General features: G+C 41.7%; 2 protein-coding genes across 2 annotated transcripts in view; one reads left to right on the forward strand and one right to left on the reverse strand.

Annotated features, from left to right (window-relative positions):
* ror1 (receptor tyrosine kinase-like orphan receptor 1) overlaps positions 1-14238 on the forward strand; it is a 134285-nt gene extending 120047 nt beyond the window's left edge. The window contains exons 9-12 of the mRNA XM_040013549.1: positions 8997-9176; positions 9855-10082; positions 10284-10648; positions 10847-14238. Coding sequence (XP_039869483.1) covers positions 8997-9176; positions 9855-10082; positions 10284-10648; positions 10847-11549 — 1476 coding nt within the window. The 3' untranslated portion in view covers positions 11550-14238. The remainder of the gene's footprint in view (positions 1-8996; positions 9177-9854; positions 10083-10283; positions 10649-10846) is intronic.
* LOC120722544 (TOG array regulator of axonemal microtubules protein 2-like) lies at positions 1831-4626 on the reverse strand. Its single transcript, XM_040013550.1, has 8 exons — positions 4383-4626; positions 3847-4174; positions 3368-3607; positions 3080-3203; positions 2858-2963; positions 2520-2758; positions 2269-2424; positions 1831-2181 (listed from the first exon to the last, which is right to left on the reverse strand). The coding sequence occupies exons 1-8, from the start codon at positions 4455-4457 to the stop codon at positions 1947-1949; spliced, it is 1503 nt and encodes a 500-aa protein (XP_039869484.1). The 5' UTR covers positions 4458-4626; the 3' UTR covers positions 1831-1946.
* Positions 14239-14257: the final 19 nt, after the last annotated feature.

A 14257-nucleotide genomic window follows, 5' to 3' on the forward strand; every position in this document is an offset into this window, starting at 1 on the left:
GTTGAACTTTATGACAGCCTCCCCTGTCATTCTCTCGCCTGTTGAAACTTCAATCATGAAACTGATCAATGATCGGCTTTTCTCTTGTTTGTTTATTGCGCTAAACAACAGCAGCGCGTTTAAGCTTGATCAGCTGTTGTTAGAATTCATTTGATTTTAATTTCTAGTATCAGCTGATGTTTGATGGAGCCACAGCTGTAAAAAAAAGGGCTGGTCGAAACCAGGAGATGTCCTTACTGAATCATCAGAGCTGAACTGGCGATGGAGAAACAGGTTTACCTTTTAGGTGACATGAATGAGTTGAAGGAAAGTTATCAACTGTTTCTGAGAGACAAATAACACCAAGCTCCTTTTTTTGTGTAGCTGACAGCTGGTAACTGTGCAGGGGCGGATCTAGCAAAGCTTTTGCCAGGGGGCCAGGTGGGGCATTAACAGGGAAAGGGGGACACAAAGATATACTTTTCTTTCTTGCTCTCATATAAAATATTTACCTTTTATTAAATAGTTATCTGACTCTTACAACCAAAGTTTGTATACTAATACACAAGATTGGCTGTAGACCATTGTTAATCATTCAGAACCCTGGTAAAAATAACAAAAAACAAAAAGTGAATGCAAAAGTGCATAAATATTTATTTTACGTGTTTGATGTGTGTGGCAGGGCGTGGTCTGCAGTGCCGCTGCAGGGGAGGTGGACCCACGGGCGTAAAGTCTGTGCTCTCTCGGCTGTTTTTTTTTTTTTTTTTTTGGTGTGTGTTGGGCTGTGAGTTGAAAAGCTACAGCCGGCTGTGTGGGTACACCAACCATGTGTGAAAAGTGGTCCATAACGTAATGCTTCAAAGCGTGTTCATGCAAACATTGTCGGGTCTGCCGTGGTACAATGGGACTTCTGCTCATGAACCTCTGTGCACAGCGTCTGCAAATCGGGGCTGTACGAAGTCACCTCATCTTTACACAAAACTGTAAGCTGTCATCTGTGAGGCGCGAGCGGTGTTTGGTTTTACCATAGTTCATGGTGGAGAATGGCTGCTCTGCTGAGTTTTGCTCTCTGTAGCCGTATGAATGGCAAACCTGTACATTCGATAATTTTTAATCCTACAACTGTTTACAACTTGCATAGTTCCCATTATTTCTGTAAAGTTATTTATTTCATATTCTGTATAGTTTTTCATATTTATATCCTGTTCATAGCCTGTACATAGCTTGTACTCACTACAGCCTGTACATACGTATAGTTATAGAATATTCACAACATACTTCATACCGTGTACATTATAACATACCATAATAGACCCATTTCTGTAATATACTCACATATCTATATTATTGCTAATATATATTGTAATATATCTATATCACTAAAGCACTTCTGAATGGATGCAAACTGCATTTCGTTGCCCTGTACCTGTGCATGTGCAATGACAATAAAGTTGAATTCTATTCTATTCTATTCTAAACTACACTGATTAGCAGTGGCATAGGCACACTTAAAATTTCTTCTGAAATTTTCGCTTTCTAGTATTTATTTAATATTTCTTTATGTTATAAAAATGACTTTGAATCCTGATAAAAATGCAAAATCATGGGTTAAAAACGAAAACAAGAGAACTAAGAATGTATTAATATTTGTTGACAGAAAAACAGAAACTGTATATGTGCCAACCAAAGTGCCATTTTAATTCAGATGAAGAAAAAAGGGATTTATTCATTCATTGTCCATTCAGGATCTTAAAAATGTGATAATAATAATGAAATAATACAAATAATGTAATAATAAGAATGATGTAATAATAATTAATGTAAATCTAAATAATATTGTCCTTAAGAGAAATAGTTTGTAGTCCTGAAGATGGAGAAGTTTACTCCTGCAGAGCGACTGGGACTGTCTGTGGTCATGATGGTTGAACCTCCAACCACTTTCCCAGCTTAGCCTCAGAGTGCTGCTGCTACTGTAGCTCTTCTCCTCTGTACTCGTCAGGACTTGCATTGTCACAGCTGGGGATCCCAGGCCCTGCTGGAGAGTAGAGCCTAGTCTGGATGCTGACCTGCTGCCTGTAATTATTAGCCTTTTTCAGGCTCTTCTCCACAGGACGTCTGTCTTTTTCAGGGACAATCTTCATCCACAAATTCATAAAGTCCTTGTGAAGGGTCAGTTTCTTGATGATTGTTCGCCCGTGGTACCTGTGGAAGATTACAGTTGTCATTAATTGTGTAAACTCACAGAAAATAAAACATTGATGCACTTCAAACCCATTTAAAAGTACCCACCTGGCTTCAGGTGCAGCATCCCCTGCCATTTTAGAGGCAGCAATTAGAAACTTTTCAGTGAAGCTTCCTGCTTTCAGGGTGACGGCTGCTCCAACTTTGTCAGCCAGCTGGTGCAGGTGTTGAGCTGTGCTATTCCTCACTGCGGCACAGCGGTGGCTGAGCAAGGACAATATTAGACACACAACTCAGTGAACATGATCTCTCTTTCATGTCTTCTAATAAAATCACTACAGCTCCTTCTCTCCTCTTACGTCAGTCCTGTGTTAAACAGAGCGCTCAGAATCCGTCCATGGCTGCAATTTTCCACCATGGCATCAAGCGCCAGATTGACCTCCTGATGAAGAAAGTTGTTGTTGGTCTGTGCAAGCTTCAGCAATAGAGCTCGGCCTGTTGTTTCAACTTCTGGGTCCATTGTTTTCTGGAGCTGAATGTAGAGCTCATCGATGGTATGTATGGCCTCACAGGCTACTGCTGAGCGTTGGTTTTTCACCTAAAATGTGAGTGAAAATCATCAGTTGAGGCTGTAGTATGCACTTGAAGGGAAACTAGCTGCGTGAAACACATATAAGAAACATAAAGTGTGCAATACCTCCTCAGTGAGGACCAGACACACTTCATGCAGTTTAGTCTTCAGGATGTCCGAGTGGTGCTTTGCCAGAGACTGAATAGTTTGCAACCCCTGTCTTTTCTTAGTCCTGTATTTACACAACACAACATTGAACACGACTTCAGGAACACCACAAATAACACAGTCACATTATGCAGCACTGTTTCTGTGCAGTATTTAATGTCTCCTTACTACGTTTCTTACCAGTCGTCTGAAGACAGCAGACTAAAGCTGTGGGACAGGCTCTCAACAGGTGTAGCTAGAGGCGGGAGTTTGACCCTGCCCTCTCTTGGATTATTCTGACTGCACTGACTGTCTGCTTTCTTGTCTGATAATCAACGAGGTTAGTAAAGAGAAACTGTAATTTCTTCTAATTCGAAGCATTGTACATGATGCAGTGATTAATTGTTCATTAAAATCTTTTTAAAAAATCTCTTAATTTAAAGTTTGATTATTCAGCATCTTCTACAGTTACTGAGGAAAACCACTTACCGTCTATAGGGACGACTTTTGCACGGCGCAGCAGCGTCCCAGGCCGAGGTCCTCGTTTTTGCGGTATGGGAACTGTTGGAGGTTTTGGAGTCAAAGGCTTTACTGCAGTAAATGTTTTGGTTGGTACTGTGTGTCCAGGTGAGGTTACAATCCCATCCTGGAAATGCTGCAGTTTTTCCAAAATAGGCCCAAATTTGTCTTTTACTGTCAAGACTCTTATTCCACGAATGACCTTCGTGTCTGTTTAGACAAAAAATAAATAACTACAAATTGACATCTTACTAAAAGAAACAACGACAATAAACATTTTTCTTCCTGATTTTTTTTTTCTTCAAAAAAGCATATAAAATGAATGGACAGCAAGAATATGTCTAATTTAGCATTAAAATAGATCATCTACAGTGTCAAATTTTAAAATCTAAACTAACTGATTAACAGCAGGTGTAACCACTAAAGAAAAGCATCACCTTTGAACTGACCTGCTCCTAAATGTTTAGCGGAGAAAACAGGCAATTGCGATGGACAAGCTGCTCGAGGAGGTGGAGGAACTGGAGTGAGCGGTGTCATCTCAACAGGACTAACAATGAGAGGAATGGCCCTCAGCTCACTTGGTGTGTGTGTGTCTACAGAGCTGAGGCTACTCAGACTTCTGTCAGGGTCCTCCTGATTCCAAAAGGGGTCATCCAACCAGAGACTTAAATTCCTGCTTCTCTGGACTCTCTGTGGAGAGCCTGCGCATTGCTTAGGTAAAGGTGGGAGTCGCACAGCATAATCTCTGGGTCTCTGTGCGGTATGCAATCTGTCTGCCTGTTGAAAGAACACATTTCTCTTACTGCTCTGAGCTTTGTGAAAGTCCAGGATCCTGGACTATGTGGTGAAGCGCTGACAGTTGCTCTGTCTACAGTGACTTACACAAAAATTACACTGTGCAAAGCAGCAAAATATAACACATCTCTCATAAACGTTTACATTTGAACAGCAGAGAAGTCAAGAATGAGTATGTTTAGTTACTTACATCTCCACCTGTGCGTTTTCTCTGAATCAAATCTCGAAAGCGATGGAAAAAGTTATCTGATGTCTTTTTAGGCATGACTGAGATAAAAAGTGAACAAATTGTTTAGAAACAGAAAGTTTGTGAGTGCTTCTCAGTGTGTGAGTGACAAGTTCTAACTCAGCTGCTCAGTAAATCAGTTATGATGATGTCATGAACTCACAAAGTAGAGCTGGGCGATATATCGAGTTTTTAAAAAATATCGATATATTTTTATACGAGATATAAGATGTGACAATATCCTTTATATCGATATAGTCTATGTTACGTTATAATTATACTTGTGGAGCCGCAAGTTTGCCTCTCTTTCGTCCACTTTCGTCTTTACGCAACATTACTCGGCCTCGCCTCTCCTTCACTGAACACAACTCCCCCTCCTCCCCCATCGCTTCACCTGCAGGAAGCGACAAGATGGACACGGCAAATCTGCGTTAACGAGTTACTGCGCATCGCCCCGTGCGTGGGGCTGGACGGCGTCAACGTGTTAGCTAGCTAACCATGCTAACGAGCTAACCACGCTAACGCCATGCAGCCCAGAGGTGCTGCACGGACTAAAATCCTTTCATTTTCTCAAAAGTTGACAGCGCGCCTTATGTATGAATTCTGGTTGTGCTTGATGGCCGCGAACCGATTTTATGTGGAACACGGCGCTCAGCAATCTGTCAAAAAATGTTTTAGTACGACTTTGGTAAGCTACGGAGCTGCACCGCTTGATGGATTGTTGGAGCATTACGGCTGAGCCTCGCGGAGTGATACGTACTGTGCTTCAACGTAATATTACCCTACTGTGTATAAGGACCATAACTGGCACCTGTTAAGAGACGTGGTTGCGAAGCGGATTTCAAACTCCAGGCTGTCAGTCACGCAGTACAAGTTGGGAACAGAGCAGCTGTGAAATCTGTCTTTGTTATTGTGCTCAGCGTCTTTTAGTTTACATTTTGACTGCACAATTGTGAGCTTTTTGTTATGCACAAAAACAACATTGTTTTCTTTTATTTATGGAGCATTATTATTTAATAAATGCTTATAATTTATTTTTGAGTAAATTTTATGTACTCTATATACTTTATGTGCTCTATGTTAATAAAAGTGCCTGTGTGACATCTGGGACATAGCTTTGACTAAGAACTCTCTTTTTGTTCTTACTTTATGGCTTTAAAAAAATATATCGAGATATATATCTTATATCGCCATCCAGCTAAAAAATATCGAGATATGAATTTTGGGTCATATCGCCCAGCCCTATCACAAAGCATTCTGTGCATTTTTTGAAAATATTCATATATATACACTATTTTGTGTTTTTACAAAAATATCAGACATGTCTAAATCAAAGGCAGCTTATGATCTCTAATTATGATCTTTAATCAACAAATTTAAATAGACGTCCTAATCACAGCTTCTAAAACTAGACAACACTATACTGATAAATTCATATAAAACAGCAAAAAGGAGATAAAAGCACTGTCATAAACAGAGAAATGAGTACAGTAAATAAATAAATACAGTTTTTAAAAAATACAGAAAAAAACATGTGTGTCATTTGCTACAACAACAACAACAACAACAACAAAATAGCAGTTTGGACAAAGCTGTTTCTTCAAGCTTCGCCTGCATTTAGGGGCTGCAAACCTCTGTCCCAAAGGAAGAAGCTGAAATCCTCCAATAAGGGGTGGGAGTCATTTAAAGTAGAGTAACTCATCCTCTACAACTGCCTAGTATTCAAGGACTCTATGTTAAGATGCTCTAACGTGGTACAGTACCTTCAGAAACGCCCCAAATTTCTTATATACTGAAAATTAAATCTCTTCTCAGGAACCTTTTCTCGATTCAGTAGAAGTAGATCTAGTTTTCCATTGCTATGCTTCTGTCCATCCTAATACCACTGGAGCTTTTTTCTTTTTTGTAATGTATATCATGGTCTCCCAGTAAAACACACAGCTCACATCAGCATGAGTATCATGTTGCTTTCAAGGCTGCACACTCTGTCATGTCATGTAAGCGCATCTTTTTTCCCACATAATTGTGGTGGTTGAGGGCGGAGGGTTGGGGGTTTATCTAGACAGCATGTATTGCTGGGCACACTTGAGCTGATGCTCAAGGTAAGGCGTATAGTATTACAGCGAAGAGCCGCGGAGAGAATTGCAGATGTTACAGAAGCGTCAGAATCCATTAATATCTTTGCTTTATTTTGTTTCTGAGGGTTTTTTGGGAGGGGGACTGGAATAAATGTTTCACTGACCTAAAAAGGGAGTCTCTCCTTGCTGTTTACATGAAGACCTTGTGTCTGCAAAGAGTTACGTTTACAGGAGAGTGACAGCCATGCAGTCGTGGAATTATACAGTTGATTTTAAATGGTCTTTGTTGCCAACTTGGTTCTGAAATATAGCAGACTGCATAACCATCAGCTGAAAGATTACCAAAGCCCCGCCCTCATGCGTCCATTCAGCCTTGTAGCTAAATTTTACAGATCTACAAGAAAATTTTAATAAAAGGGAGCAGCTGTGTGATTTCTGTCTTTTAAAAACTTTTTTATATGGGCTAAATATTCCGACTTTTAGACGTTTTACTAAGTCAAATATCTTTCTTTCCTGTTTTCATTATCTGCAGCTTTGTCTTGGATTAAGCTGCTACCTAACAGGCTTTGCTTGCAGGGGGTCACCCAAGGGTTACTGCCTATGACAGTCCATTTAAACACACACATAGAAATCTGTGGTGGTGTGAGGAGGATCTGAGGGTTTGGGTGTGGGGAAGAAAGACAGCGGGGAAAAAAACCATAACTAAAAACATCTGTGTCTCACATCATGCACAACACACACACTCACCACCCCCCTCAGAGCTCGTACAGACGGTGTGCATGTGTGAGTGTGTGAGTGCATGTGTCCTCACAGAGGAATTTCATTATTCATCTCAAAGTTCCTGGAATCTGGAAATCTCTGCCAACCTTTCTGCACCTTTTATCTCTTCCAAGCATAGACATGAGTGGCAGTTTGGCACCATCGACTTTATATAAAAAATATTCAGTCCCCAGCATCCCCACCGTCATCTGTTGGTGCTGTTCTAATGAGATGGTCGGTATGATTATCAACCGTGATCATGCTCTGATTGCAAAGAAGACTAATCTTAATGATCAAAATAAAAAAAGAGGACACACACACAGAAACCTGACATCACAGATTTGCCTGAAGAAAAGATCAGGGGAAAGATACACATTGTAATAAGACGTTATGTATAAAAAAAATAATAAAAAATTCATACTGAGAAATGAAAATACTGTCACAAATTTTGGATAAGAGACTCAAAAAGAGTTATGACATCATACCTGGGACTTATCGCACTGAATATGGATGAAAATGTGTTTTTCCCCCATAATCAGGCTTTAATATCTGTGAAGTGTTCAGCTAATTTGCTCCGTTTTAAAGTCTATTACGTGCTTTGCACATGTGAAGCTGTAAACTAAATGTGGGTCCCATCTCCTCTACTGGCCTCCCAAGCTGCTGCTGGAGATCAGACATCCAAATTGGATTAACTTGAGCTGAAGTTTGAAAGTCTGTGCTCACACTTTCAGAAGTGTAGCTCACAGACTTTGCCCCCTAAAAAATTAAAAAATAATCACTCATAAAATATAAAAAATAAATTCTTATAAACTTTCCTTTGAAGAAGGCCATTTTCCCTGGATTTTGGGGTTGTTGTTTTTTTTTTGAGAGATGGTAAGGTGGGGGCATCTGATGAACAGTCCTCATGAATTCTTAAACAAGTGATCTGCTTTCCCCTCAACTATTTTACACAGAAATCTGACACTAAATATACTTATTAAGGTGACTAATTTCTAACAGATGGCATTTACACAGTGTATCTGCTGTGGTGTTTGTGGGAAACTGCTGAACCGCATTTTCTCCATTTGAATCATTCGTTTTCTTTATCTTAATGAGGAAATGGATTTAATTGACTGCAATTTACTTTAAATGAATTCCAAAACGTGCCTGACCCTCTCCTAACCCCACAGCCCAGCTCATTCCTGTTGGATTTAGATGTGCTGTAACCCAGCATTCCAGTCAGAGCACTCCTCAGTGAGTTCCAAAAGATGAAAAAGCAAAGTCATCCCTCACAGGGAGCGCTACATTGTTTTCTGCTATTGTTGCAGCTGATTCTATGGTTTACTGGCAAGAGAATTAATTGCCTCATCTTCCCAAATTTTGCTTAACCTGTCAGCCAGATGACATTTTTAAGCTGCGACATGTTGCCAGATTTCGCAATTTTCCCACATCGCTTTCCAGAGGCGTGAAGGGGGCGATTAGGGGGCTGATGTAATGGGCTGAGTCTGATTGCGTGAATTATCAGCTCTGAGCTATAGTTTTATTTTTCTTCTACAATTCAAACACAGATTTGGTGTTATATTAGGCAGTTCGCCTACATCAGATTGAAAGCAGCGACATCATGTTTTCTTTTCCCTACAAGGACAGCGGTGATGAAAGGCTGCTGACCCGACAAAGAAAGTAATGATTTCATTTTTGTTGAATGTGTTTTCAACCTGTTGATGTCACCTTACCATTTTTTTCCTCCTCCTTCTTTCTGTAGAGCAAGGCCAAGGAGCTTCCCTTATCAGCCGTCCGTTTCATGGAGGAGCTCGGAGAATGTACTCTAGGGAAGATCTACAAAGGTCATCTGTATCTGCCGGGCATGGACCAGGCCCAGCTTGTGGCCATAAAGACCCTCAAAGACATTTCCAATGCCCAGCAGTGGGCTGACTTCCAGCAAGTAAGAAATGTTTCTAAATTAACCGTTTTTACAACAGACATAAAAAATATATATATATATATATATATACAATAATGAAGCCACATCAGTCGTCTTTGTGTAGAGTTGGAAAATGAAATGTACCACTAAAATATCCTATTGCTAAAAATTACATGTGGCTGCTTTCTTAGAGGAAAGGCGTCTAGGCCCACAAGATTTCAAGCACGGCTTGTTGTATGTCTATAGAAGGTAGACGCGGTGAAAGATTGGAGACGGCTGAACTGCTCAACTGTAGATGAGTTCTCTGGAAATAGCTCCCAAAATAAACTGTAACTTGGTGGAAGGTTGTCCAGATAAATTTAGATGTGACGGCGGATTGAGGCAGTCGGCATGTGTAAGACGTAATCCTCACTTTCCATTTACAGAAAGTGAGGCAGACCTGAACTGTGCCCACGTTTTAAAGTGGTACTGCCATCGACTCAATTTCAAAAGTGATCAATGAGCCGTTGTGAAACCAGCTTGGGTGATCTTCTTATCACCTGTCAAAGCCACACAGTTTCAGACTCAGTTTCTCCAAACTCCCACATCTTTTGTAAATATCCACTTTTCCAGTAAATGTTGAAATCAACCTGCCAGCCACCTTTTTTTTGTTTGTTTGTTTCTTTGAAATTCACCATTATTTATCCAACTTCATCAAAGGAGGCCGCAGTGCTGACCGAGCTTCAGCACCCCAACTTGGTGTGCCTGGTGGGTGTGGTTACCCAGGAGCAGCCGGTCTGCATGCTGTTTGAGTTTCTGCCCCAAGGTGACCTCCACGAGTTCCTCATCATGCGTTCGCCACACTCAGACGTCGGCTGTAGCAGCGATGAGGACGGCACGGTGAAATCCAGCCTGGATCATGGAGATTTTCTGCATATGGCCATACAGGTAGGATCTAAAAACATCCTCGTAGTTGGCTACAAGCGTAGTGGAAGAAGTACTGTTGTGCCTTCCATTTAAACACGAACCATTTACACGAAATGTTGATGATGATCTCAATCTCTCATGTAGAAACTTTGAATTAAAATCAGTGTTTTAATGTCTACCTTTCACTGCTCCTTCAAACGTCTTCTAAATATTGTGAACCAGGTGGCTGCTGGGATGGAGTACTTGGCCAGCCACTTCTGCGTTCACAAGGACCTCGCAGCTCGGAACATTTTGGTAGGCGAGCAGCTCCACGTCAAGATTTCTGACCTGGGTCTCTCCAGAGAGATCTACTCCTCAGACTACTACTGCCTCCAGCCTAAAATTGTGCTGCCCATCCGCTGGATGCCGCCTGAGGCCATCGCTTCAGGAAAGTTCACCACAGACTCGGACATCTGGTCGTTTGGAGTTGTGCTGTGGGAGGTCTTCAGCTACGGGCTACAGCCCTACTATGGTTTCTCGAACCAGGAAGTGATGGAGATGGTGAGAAAGAGGCAGCTGCTGCCCTGCCCCGAAGACTGCCCACCAAGGTATGTTGCAATTACCGGTGCAATATGAGAAGTATACAAGAAGGTAGTGCATCCAGCTAATGGTGAAACTCAAGTGTGCAAGTGTCTTTATTGGACTCTGGTATTAGGGTTAGTTTAGTGTATTCAATTCAAATAGAGTTTTAGAAGCAGTCTGATTGTTGCTGTTTGTGGTAATGAAATAACTCTGTTGGCTTTTAGGTTTTATGGTCTGATGACAGAGTGCTGGCAGGAAGGACCAGCACGTCGGCCGCGCTTCAAGGATATTCACGCCCGCCTGCGAGCTTGGGAGGGGTTGTCGTCCCACGCCAGCTCCAGCACGCCCTCTGGAGGAGGAGGCAACGCCACCACTCAGACCACCTCGCTCAGCGCCAGCCCCGTCAGCAACCTTAGCAACCCACGCTATGCTGCCGCTGCTGCCGCCGCCGCGGGGTACCTCTACCCAGCCCAGGCTATTCCCGCGCCGGGACAGATGGGTGCAGTTCCAGCATGGACACCCATGGCTGTGACCCAAACCCACCAGCGCTTTATCCCAGTCAACGGATACCCAATCCCGCCAGGATACGCAGCATTCCCAGCTCACTTTGCACCCCCAGCTCCGCCTACTAGGGTAATCCAGCACCACCTGCCCCCTCCAAAAAGCCGCTCCCCCAGCAGCGCTAGCGGCTCCACCAGCACGGGTCACGTCAGCGGCGTGCCCTCCACTACGGGCTCCAACCATGACGCCAACACGCCGCTGCTGTCCCACTGCATCATGCCGGGGAGCGGCGGAGGGTCGGCTCAGGTGTACGGACAAATCTCCCAGAAGGGGATGGTGGACCACGTGTCTCAGACGTCAGCACTGCTTACCCCTGACTCTGATGTGCTGATGTACAACGACTCAGTCATCACTGCAGACCTGTAAATATTCAACCTCTTTGAGCTTAGATCCCAGATATGAGACATTTAGCGCTTCAGCCAGTGGCGCAGCGTCACAGTTCTTCTCTGGTCTTACCGAGACCCAACAGAGATGGAGCGTGCCACACATCTGGGTATCCAAGAAACACTAGGCAGGCTATATAAGCAGCTGTCTGACTCTGTCATGCCTCACTGTTTACAGGAGGCGTACTTACTATCATGGTTTGAAAATGTTATTTTAACCTCTGTGTAAATACAGTACATAGGTCCTGAATGAATGAATGAAATACAAAGATATATATTCAAATGAACTTTTTATTAAGTAAAACACTTTAAAGGTGAAAACATTCTTCCCGTGGCCTTATTCAACAGTTTGTGTTCCAATCAGACAAAAAAAACTAAACAATTCCCACTCGATGGACTTTTTCCTATAGGATGTCAGGCAGACATGGATATTCATGTGATGACTTTCAGGTGCCTTTTTTTTCTGAACTAGTTCATTGGCTTGCTTGTCAACACAAAAAATCAAATATCGAAGGGAGCGCGAATTGAAACGGCGAGTAACTTTATAAAAACGATCAACAGTGGCCTGCTCCAATAAATGATGCCTCCTTGGCCCTCATAAACTAATCAGTAACATTTATGTTAGCATGCATAATACCCATGCTGCCAACAGCTATGAAAGTACTAATGCAGGCGCTAAGAAGTCCCTTTGAGAATGACAGCTGAATGTGTGTTTTGTTTTTTTATTTTCCAACTTCATCACGCTATCTGAGACGTCTGCAACAAGAAGACCGGACACAGTGAAGCTGGAAGTTTATCTGATCGGCCTCCCTTTAAGTATCATTTCTTTTCATCATCGCCCCCCCCAGTTTTGTTTCTCCGGGAGACATCGCATCTAACTTCAGAGCTGGCAAGAGGGCCCCCCTGCAGATGAACAAAAGACATCACAAAGCACTCGCTTCCTTCCACAGCTAACCCACACCGTTCTCAGGGCAAACACTTCATTCGCCGCATAATTGATTGGATACAGTCTTTTATGTTTTTTCCGAAAGTTTTTACGGATTTCATTTTGGAGATGGGGAAAAAAAAGTTAAAAATTTAATTTGGATACCTCGTCCTGGTCTGTTCCCTTCTTTGTATTTATACGTCTGCATTGTGCAAAAAGAAAAAAAGAAGCAAAACATGGAAGAATAATAAAAGTAAAAGGGTTCAAACGCATAATGCTTATAGTAGTTAGGTGCTTATGAGATGTCAGCCATGTACATAGACAGAAGAATGTTGCATCTAAATAAGGATACTGCAAATTAGGTGTGCTGCGATATTATTGCAACTTGTTTTTAACACACCAAGTGGTGACTGTATTAACATGTACAGGATTCTGACAAGTAGCTCAGCACGTGCAGCTTTTAACAGAAAAAGTACAACCTGAAAAAAAAGTCTGACCGTTTTGTCTGTGTCCCAGTGAAGGATGATGAAGTGTGTGTTTGGTGAGTCTCAGTTTCGTAGCCGCACAAACTATGCCTCAGCCATCCACGATGGTTTATGAGAGGCCAAATATGAAGCTTCTTTCATTCCCTCAAAACAAAAGTCAGAAAAACCAGCAGTAATGTGTCAAGTCAACAATCTATGGGTGCGAATGTTCCTGAGTGCATGTTTTAACTACAGCAATAACACATCCGGGTTGTTTTTACTGAGGACATGCAGAGAATAAAGTGCTTTTCTGCGTTGTAAAGTAAGTGGACGCGTGAAATGTAGCAACAAGAAAAAAGTAGCTGCAAAAATGGCATCAAAATCAAATTCAGTTGTCTTTATGAATCCTACTGCTCTTTAGTTTTCCTCAGCATTCAAGTGAGTAGAGGTCAGTAGTGTAGCTGGTTGGCTGTTATTAGCAGCATGAAGGGTGTGCTCTTGTTTCCATGCTATTTGAAATCATTTGAGTGTATTTTTCAAATGCCTTTCCTCTCTGTGTGTTTTTGTGATTCTATTTTTCTAAAGCAGAGTGAGCTACCTAAGCATCTTTACCCATGAGCCCCAGCAATGTAAATGATGTACGAATACTAACATAGACTGTATATATAAGCTGGACTTTGCTTCCAGATTTAAAAAAGCAAGGCCAACGCAGTCTGCACTGATGGCCAACAGGGGGCGACTCCTCCAGTCCAGTCCACTTCTCACTTGATATTTGACATCAGTGAAGTCTTATTTAATACAGGACGTTTCTCATTTTGTTAAGGATGCTGTCACTGACAGCAAAATTGCTAATAAGGCAGAGAATAGTATAAGGCATGGCTACCGTATGAGTGTACAGAGTCTATTAGAATAAAATAATAAAAGTGAAAATGCTCAAGTGAAGGTTTCAACCATTGGGTGCCGTCATTGAGGCTACAGTCATCTTTTTTTATGTAGTCTATGTACTAATATAGCAGTGCACAAACCACTTGTACACAAGACTGTGAATCTTAATCAAGTTTAGGTATTTTTGTATTTGGCAAAAATTCATTATAGTGCCTTTTTTTTTGTCTTTTATTGGTAAGAAGAAACAAAAGTATATGTATATTTCAATGCCAGTGTACCCATAACAGGTTTACATGCATATTGATCAAGAGAGGCCTTGGCTTTGTATTTTGTCTGAATATTTTTGCACAGATGTTTTGTATTGCAAAATCATTTATTAAATAATGTTTGGTAAATCCCGCTGCTTCTGTTGTATGA

This window comes from Simochromis diagramma, unplaced genomic scaffold, assembly GCF_900408965.1.
Source record: "Simochromis diagramma unplaced genomic scaffold, fSimDia1.1 OVJJ01000649.1, whole genome shotgun sequence".
Lineage (NCBI taxonomy): Eukaryota > Metazoa > Chordata > Actinopteri > Cichliformes > Cichlidae > Simochromis > Simochromis diagramma.